This window comes from Miscanthus floridulus, chromosome 17, assembly GCF_019320115.1.
Source record: "Miscanthus floridulus cultivar M001 chromosome 17, ASM1932011v1, whole genome shotgun sequence".
Lineage (NCBI taxonomy): Eukaryota > Viridiplantae > Streptophyta > Magnoliopsida > Poales > Poaceae > Miscanthus > Miscanthus floridulus.
The window spans coordinates 70,170,168-70,178,801 of NC_089596.1; the positions used below are offsets into that span (position 1 = coordinate 70,170,168).

The 8,634-nt window shown below is 45.3% G+C and overlaps 1 protein-coding gene across 1 annotated transcript; it reads right to left on the reverse strand.

The window, feature by feature from the left end:
• Positions 1–3,430: 3,430 nt before the first annotated feature.
• LOC136516309 (coronatine-insensitive protein homolog 1b-like) lies at positions 3,431–6,989 on the reverse strand. The gene is made up of 3 exons (XM_066509670.1): positions 6,011–6,989; positions 4,643–5,117; positions 3,431–4,550 (listed from the first exon to the last, which is right to left on the reverse strand). The coding sequence occupies exons 1-3, from the start codon at positions 6,526–6,528 to the stop codon at positions 3,747–3,749; spliced, it is 1,797 nt and encodes a 598-aa protein (XP_066365767.1). The 5' UTR covers positions 6,529–6,989; the 3' UTR covers positions 3,431–3,746.
• Positions 6,990–8,634: the final 1,645 nt, after the last annotated feature.

The window sequence follows — 8,634 nt, forward strand, 5'->3', positions numbered from 1 at the left end:
GCGTCCGCGAGATTGCAGCGCAACCAGAGCGAAATAGATAAACTCTAAAGAGCTCTACTCCGATCTACGGTTACACAGAGCTAATCAACTGATCCTAACAGTCACGTCGCCTCCGCCTGGGCTACCCCGATCACGTCGCTCAAGTACACCTTGCTTCCTGTGCCACCTTGGCCCAGGCGCAGATCCAGCTGGTGTGCCTCGCCGCCTCCGTGCCTATGCTCGTGTTCCTGTGCGCCTCCTTCATACAAGCGTACTCTGCTATTTCCATGCAGCTATACAGCCTGTTCGTTTGGCTGTGGCTTATCGTAAACGATCGTAAATTTCTAGCCGGAACAGTATTTTTCTCTCACACAAACCAGTCAGCATTACTTCTTCACGAACCAGCAACGATACGAACCAGCCAACCGAACAGACTGATGGTGTTTGAGTTTCTGACCAGTATGCATCTTTGCCCAATGCAGTTGCTTCAGATTCCAGATTTGGTAACTGTTTCCTTTTTTGTAGTATATGCATGCTATTTATTAATTTTTCTAATTCATCATTGGGTCTGATTTTCGTGTTAGCAATTTCAATTCTAAATAAATATACAGGCATATAAAATATGGAACCACCAAATATTTCCATCATCCTACAAGATGCCTAAGGCATGAATGTCCAAAGTCCTTTTGTCTTCTTGCTTGCAATTTCTCTCCACACTGATCCGGTGGCTCTGCTTATCTTTTCCAAATGATGTATTTTTGTCCAGAGTTCTTTTAATCTTTTTACTAATTTATTGTAGTTTACCTAAGGTGTGGCTGAAAATATTTGTAACTTCTTCTCATCGTTCTTATGTAATAAAGGATATAAGATAACAACGCAGGTACCTATATATTTTCATTGCCCAATATTAATATTGTTGTTCTCGAACCATTCTTGTTTGAGTAAGTATAAACAATAAAACTTGGCATTAAATATTTGACGGAGCCCCAACAAATGGGTTCCGGCTAGTCTTAATCTAATAGGGCGGATGTCAGATATCTTTGAGACCATGCGTGGTGGCCCAGCATGGTATGAAGTTTGACGTGAAGGTTTGGTGGGTCCATGGATCCAAGAAAGCATCGATTTGGACCTTTGATCTTTTTTTTTTCCTGAGCTTAGACTCAGAGTGTATAAGTTATAGTATCTGTACTCTACATAACACATGTATACTCCTAAATCTATAAGATTATTTTTTAGGAATAAACCCCACGGTGGGAAATCACTTAGCCGAGCACACCTCAAACTCAGGACCGGTGGCTTCCACTCCAGGAAAGCTCACCATCCGAGCTGCAGCTCGGTCCCCTGGACCTTTGATCTTGCAACAACGTTGGATCAATGGTGGATGGAGTTTGGAGTTGTGTTTCTTCGAATTGGGCTGAGTGGGAGGCCCAGAGGCCACTCCCCCAGGTCGGGTGACCCCCCTGATGGCCCTCTTTGGCTCCATTTTTCTTTGTGATGGACCCTGCAAGTTAGTGATTTCCAGAATATATGCATTTGGCCTTTGATTAAGCTTTAGCAACATGAGTTATGTTTATTTTTAACTAAAAAGTGCACTTTGTTGACGGTGAAAGTGGTATGTAATGACCATCAGTAATTGGATAGATGGACACTCAATCCGTCTTGAGGTGACGTCTTATTCGCGTAGAAAACCTTTTTTTTCATGCAATTTATAAATTTTCCCACGAGATCAAATAAGTTTTTAAAGGAAAAACACGAAACTAGGCTCAAACTACCAAAACCTGCCTAGACTAGTTTACACAAGGTCACACAAGCACTTAGGCAAAACTGGCCTAAGCCGATCTAGTCTTAGTCTGCACAAACTGGTATAGGCCGGTTTTTCTAGGATGGTGCCAATTGTGTCCAAATTGCTCCAAATTTGATCGTTTCTTGTTTGGACGTGTTTCTTAATCCATCTTTTTACTTTTCGATCATATTTTAATCGTCAACACTCTCCAAGACTCCAACCTAGTCGGGTTTGAATTATCAAGGCTTATAACACTCAGGCAGAACACTCTCCGACATGGGCGGATACAGAGGGTATTCCCCGTATTCCCAGGAATACCCAACTATTTTAGCACACTTCTATGTATATATGTGTATATACTTGTATATGTATATGTATAATGCCATATTTTGTAGTATTTTCACTCATTGAAGCCAAAAACAGTAAAAAAACAGCCTCTCAAATTGGCTCATATTTTGTAATATTTTCACTCATTGCAGTTAAAAACAACTGATTTTTTTTATTGACGTGGAAGTAGGAATACCCAAGTTTGGAATCCTGGCTCCGCCACTGCTCTCCTATCATACTTACGACAGTACGAGTAGGGTGCTCCACTCTACTCTAGAATGCAAACCGACTGATGCAGTCTCGCAAGGCAACCATGGCCCGAACTGGGGGTGCCGGGATCATGTGCATTGCCTTGATGTCTGGATCACACTGATCCAGGGTCAGTGACGCCGATGCACATGGGGAGGACCGGAGGAAGCCGGATCCCGGATGCAATGCATGGGCCGCAAGTCCTAACTTGCGGTGGCAAGTAAAATGAGAACCGTGGCCCAGCTGTCTGCTACCGTGACGTAGTTGCATTATTTCCTCTCTTTTTTTTTGCTTACTTATTACGTGGTATTACGTGGTTCGTAAGGACAAAGAAGAAGTTAAAAATAGCTTCGTCTGTAGCATTTCGTGCGTACGAAGAGGCGAAGACAGACAACTGACTGTGCACTGGATCGCAGGATCAGCAGCCTCAGTCGCTTCCCCGTTGGCGTTTTCGTAGCGCTGGACACGGTCACACGGCCGTCGTTGTCGCGGTGAGGTCCGGCTTCCCCCACTCGTCACGCGAGATGCAGACTCCTACGCAACTTTTGTACGCTAGCCCTTTAAAAGTTTAAAAACTAGTGGCCAAATCATCGTGCCGTGTGGTGTTGCGCTATGCGATTGCGCCTCTTCTTTCGCACGGCCCTTTTGGTCTTGATAACAGGAGGTCGCCTTCTTGGAGCCACGTCCGCGATAGCGCCCTTGATGCGGAGAGCTGCAGCAAACACACCAGAGGAGATGCCAATTGCCAATCATAGCTACGGCACCTGCAATCAAATTGGTGTTCGTTCCCCTGTGTTCGCTCGAACTTATCAGCCCTGGTTTAACAGACATGGTATAATATTTTTCTCTCACAATAAATCAGCGCCAACCGGCTTATCAGCTACAGAAACCATCAGTCTTAGTTTTGTATGGATCTCCACTGCAAAATATCATTTATCATAAAGAGAAATTTCATGGCCCTGGCATAGTAACTTTATATACTCAGCAAGCACATATTATAATAACAAACAAAATCAGTCTTGGTTTTGTCTCATCGTCAGCACTGGAGCAACCACATACTAGTACAACGCAGACACATCTCAATGCTCAAAGTAGGCGGCCAAAACCCAGGCATTCTTATACCTCCAATAGTACAAATCAGGGCGAGCAAGCCAGACTCACGTCTTCCACCGTTACTTAGTACTAGTATACATCTTCCTAGGATTACATAGCAGTACAGGCAGCGAAAATAGCAAGGGCTTGTTCCAGGACATCTCAGCTACTAGTAGCTTATTACAGTACGTAGCAGCTAGCCATCTAGATCCATACAAATACCACATATCAAGTTATCAACATCGTTCTTGTTGACCAGGAGGAGGCTAAGGAAGCAAGGACGTGGGAGAAAGGCACCAGCTTAGTCTATTTACACTCACGCAGGATACAAAGGGACCACGGATTGTGGGCAGTCCAACCTCTTACCGGCGAGGGAGTGGTACGCGAGTATCTGAGCATGACTATCTACACAAGGTTCCCCATCTTCCATCAACCGACCTGCGTTCTCGGAATTGGGGGTAAACTCTATGTTCCAGAAGGGCCTCGCCATGAGCATGAGGTCTCGGCCGGTTTGAGACGCTTTGTAGCCCTGAACCCATGCATACCTCAGGGAAGGCATACGTAGTATTGCGAGGGCCAGAGCTCGCTCGCTGAAGCAACAGCTCCTGAGTTCAAGCTTTCGCAGGTTTACGCATCCCAATGCGAAACTTAACAATCCATCATCAGTTTCCCCAACATTACCGAGAAGCATGTATTGGATGTTCCCACTGCACTGTCCAATGTAGCCGAGACCTGCATCTGAGAGCCCTCCTGGTCTCAAGTACAGAGCAAACCTCCGAAGTTTGGTGCAGCCCCTCAACAAAGCTCGGACACCAATGTCCAGTGGCAATTCTGTTATCCTCTCTTCTCTATCAAGCAGAACAAGCCGGAAGTCATAGAGCTTTTTGCAGAATGTCCCGATAGATTCCAGGGCCCCATTGGTTATATCAGACACATAGGAAGCTATGTATTCCAGTTCACGGCAACCTACGGCTATAGCCGTCAAGCCCACTTGAGAGACCCCTCCCTGCTCTTCTTGCACACCTCCTTCATCGTCTCCTCGCTCAATTCTGAGCCTTTGGAGCTTCTTGCACGTATCTGCAACAACTCCTAATCCTCTATCTCCAATCACATTCCTCACCTATTGAAAAAAAAGAATATATAATGTCAATTACGATAAAAAAAGATCGCCAATTGGGTATCTTCATAATTTACACGAGCAGGTGATATTACCGCGAGAACCAGTAAGTTCGGACATTTTGCAATAAGCTGGCAATGGTCTTCAGTGGTGAGGAAAGTGTACTGCAAATCCAGCTTCTTCAGTATTGCAGAAAAAGGAAATATAATAGGCATTTCATTTGTTCCCATGAAAGTAAGTCCCAAGGAGCATAGTCTTGATGGAAATCTGACATTCCCATACATGGTGAGTTCCCCTTGCTCATTGAATGTCCCCCCAGCAAATTCTTCCAATGCTGTGGCAAATTGGAAGAACCCTATCAAATCTGAAAGATCACAGTCACTAATCTTCAAGGAAATCAGTGACTTGCAGCTCTTTGCAAGAAGCTCTAGGTCAGCTGGCATCACTTGAAGCTCAGTCATGTGGAAATTCAATGTTGTCAGAACAGGACAGCTGACTGCAAGATCGTGGATCCATTCACTGCCTTTATCGTTAATTTGACATTCTTCCAGAAACAAAGTTCTCAGTGATCTAATGAAATTTAGCACCCCAAGTTAGTGTGATGATTTCATTACAATATTAGCAGCTAAAAGAATACTAAAGGGGAAAATCAAATAACAAAAGGATGCACTACAGCCAATAGGCAAATAAATGTAACCCCCTTTTTTAGCAATCAACAATCCCTGTCCTGACACCTAAAACTGTATGTGGATGTTCGTTTGTCTTATAATCCGTACTTTTCAGCTTGTTTTTTCAGCCGGAACCGTGTTTTTCTCTCACAATAAATCAGCCGGAACAGTGTTTCGACTTTTCAGCGAAGCGAACGGAGCCGTATCCTTGTTTTAAATTAATTGGACTTGCATTAAATATTCCCAACAATCCATGGTACACGTAAATTTAGGGTCATTTAAAGACTCCTTTTCCGGTAGATCTATCCAAAGACAAAACACAGCCCAACCTTCCATGTGGTTTGCTCGATGACTCAACTTTTCTTTATATATAATATATATCAAATAAGGCATCGCATAATCAAATTATTCACAACACTATCAATTAAACTCTCTTTTTTTGGAGAAATCTACAACAGAAGCCATGAATTGTAATCATACAGGTTTGAAGATGCACTCCTAAAACTTCTGCGGTCTTAGGAGTTAGGATCTCTAATCATTTGAGGGCAGTCCACCCAATTTTAGGCGCTAGATCTCAAGCCTGCTTTTTGGTAAAAATCCTCCCCAAGGTAGCACAAGTTTCTACTTGCAGAAAGTGATGGGTGCTATGACTCAACCGTTTCGGGGAATCAACGACTAGACAGTAGCTACGCCCCCTCATTGTCACCATCTCAGTAACAACCCCAATTCGATCTTACTTCCTCCAACACCCAGATCGGAGCTAACAAGAGCAAGAGAATCGAGGAGTACGAGTACCTGCAGGAGCGGGCAACGAGGCGGAGTCCATCCGTGGAGAAGCCGGTGCACTTGTCGAGCTTGAGCTCCTGCAGCATGTGGCCCCTGGCACGGACGAGCTCGGCGAGGTCGTCGTCCGTGACGACCATGCGTCGGAGGTGGAGCGCCTTGAGGCACTCGAGCGGCGCGGCGAGCTCGGTGACCCAGGGGCGGGCGTAGGCGCCCCAGTCGTCGGATATGAGGCCGTACATGGCCGCGCGGGGCTTCCCCTTCACGGCCAGCGACTCGAGCCGCGGGAACCGCGCGAGCAGGCGCGCCGGGGACACGGCGTAGCAGAAGGGCACCGTGACGTTCTTCCGCGAGAGCGCGTCGACGCGGTGCCACCGGCGGCACACCAGCGACGCGGCCTCCCGGTCGCGCGGGTCCTCGACGAACCCCATCACCAGGTGCAGCATCTCCTCGGGAACCCAGCCGCCGTCGCCGCCGCCGATACTCAGCGCGCGGGTCAGCCGCCGGGGCTCCGGCGCCTCCCCGCCCATCGATCCCGATCGGGCTGCGGCCTGCGGGCGGATCAGGCGCTCGCAGGCTCAGCTGGCTTTTCTACCGCAGCCGCAGCAGCTCCACGCCGGCTCGCCGAGGATCTGCTCCAGCGAAGGGCGGAGACATGGGATTCCCTCCTCCTCTGCTCCCACTCGCTCCCTGATTCGGTGGTGCTTGGAGGTGGAGCGAGCAGAGGAGAGAATTATTGGAGGGAGAAGAGAGTGGAGAGGAGGACGAGGTGGGGTGAGGATTGGGGAAGCGGCGTTTACTTCTGCGCGATCCAGCTGGGGATGCCGAGCCACGTCGGCTGGGGCCTGGGGGCCGGTCGGGGAATTTGCTCGGCGCACACGCACGCACGACACGGACACGCACCCTGTCGCCGCCGGCGGGCTGGTGTCCCGTGTCCTTTGCTCCTCTCCTGTGTCCTCGTGTGTGTGTGGGGGTGGTGGTGGTGGTGGTAGTGGGAGCCGTCGGGTGAACTGGTACTCCCTCCGTCCAAAAAAAACAAAGAACACAGGGAGTAGATTTGAACCGGGGGCCGGCATGCCAGAGCAGCTGCACCATGGGAGCGTTAGTTGAAGGCGATCATTATCGTCGGCTTGTACTTTGAGTCTGGAGGCTAGTAACTTTAGTCCTTCCTAATTATGCGTTAACATGATAAGTCATGTAAAGTGAACTCCCTGTGCTACAGGAATCTACTTTGTTTAGTCAAGCGACTAGAATAAGAGCCAGGTTTTCGATGCATAGACATCTTAGCTGAAGATATTTTCAGATAAAGTTTTTTCTTCAAGAAATGATGTGATCAATTTAGGCCCTGTCTAGATCCTAGTTAACTGCTAATTAATTAGCTCCTTTGTATCTAAACAGGTACAACTAATAGTCTAGCTAATTATTAACTACACCCAACTAACAACTATCTTACTAGTTGGGCCAAACCAACTAATATCAGCTATGAACTATTAGCTAGTAATATTAGTTATGAGCTATTATCTAGCTAATTATTAGTAGCTAATGGATCTAAGCATGCCTTTAGTTTGTTAAGAAAAATGGTAAGTTAATGTTAAAGTTCTATGCTAAAGGTTGTATATTTTTGTTATACGCGTTAATAACAGTGTCAACATATCTCAAAAACACGAAATCTACAGAAATAAACCGTTACTTCATATTGCATATTATGTATTGCATCGAAACATAGTTGGACCTACAAAGTATAGTATACTAGAAGCATACTCCACATATTGCCACGGGAATTGCAGACGATTTAGAATGAAATTAGACTATATATAATTACTTATATGAAGGAATAAGCTATTAAATGTTAGTGGATTGCGTGGCATGTTGATGTGGACAGCTAAATGCTTATGTGCCTCGTTGAAGCCGGCATAATAATTGTGTGTGCTAGTAGGTTTTAATTGCTTGTGATAGTGCATTGCCGAGGCGGACAACTTGCATGTTGAGATACAATGTTAGTATGGTTAATTTAGGATTGTAAGAGGTATAGATGCATCATAATTGCATGTGCTCGTAGATTTTAATTGCTTGCGATAGTGCATGTTGAGATACAACGTCAGTGGAGTTTAGGATTATAATAGATATAAATATAGATAGATTGGTACTTAATGTGCTCCTTCCTATTGTTTGCAACTCATAGACGTTTTGGACACAGTAACACAAAATAAAGATTTAACCACTGTTTTTTATTACAATATAAATAAACATCTTAAAAGTTTATGTTTTTATGAATGTACTTTTCAAGACAAATCTAAACATAAAAGTTTGTAAACTAAATAAGCTACAAAGATTCTACAATAAAAGTTCTAAAAAATTTAACGCAAACCTGGTCCAATATGTTAGTGATTTGCAATCTTGAGGAAGTAGTTGCTTTACTTTCAAAGCCAGTATAGGCTATGAATAGTCATAGAAAATGTGTTTTGTACAATACGCTTGGGAGGAGAGGAATGATGCCTCTTTTTTGCACCATCACATGTATTAGGCTATTAGATAAATGCAAATTTATTGTATACTAGCGTGAGCCCCCACGCTGCGCGAGGGAAGGAGGGCGGGAAAAAAAGACGTAACGGGTTGTGTACTGTGCCATAACGGGC

Excerpts from the sequence above, each read along its gene's own strand:
- LOC136516309 (XM_066509670.1), bottom strand. The coding sequence starts at position 6,528 with ATGGGCGGGGAGGCGCCGGAGCCCCGGCGGCTGACCCGCGCGCTGAGT. Across the intron at positions 5,118-6,010 it reads CTCGTTGCCCGCTCCTGCAG|ATCACTGAGAACTTTGTTTC; the intron begins GTACTCGTACTC and ends AAATTTCATTAG. Across the intron at positions 4,551-4,642 it reads CGAACTTACTGGTTCTCGCG|GTGAGGAATGTGATTGGAGA; the intron begins GTAATATCACCT and ends TTTTTTCAATAG.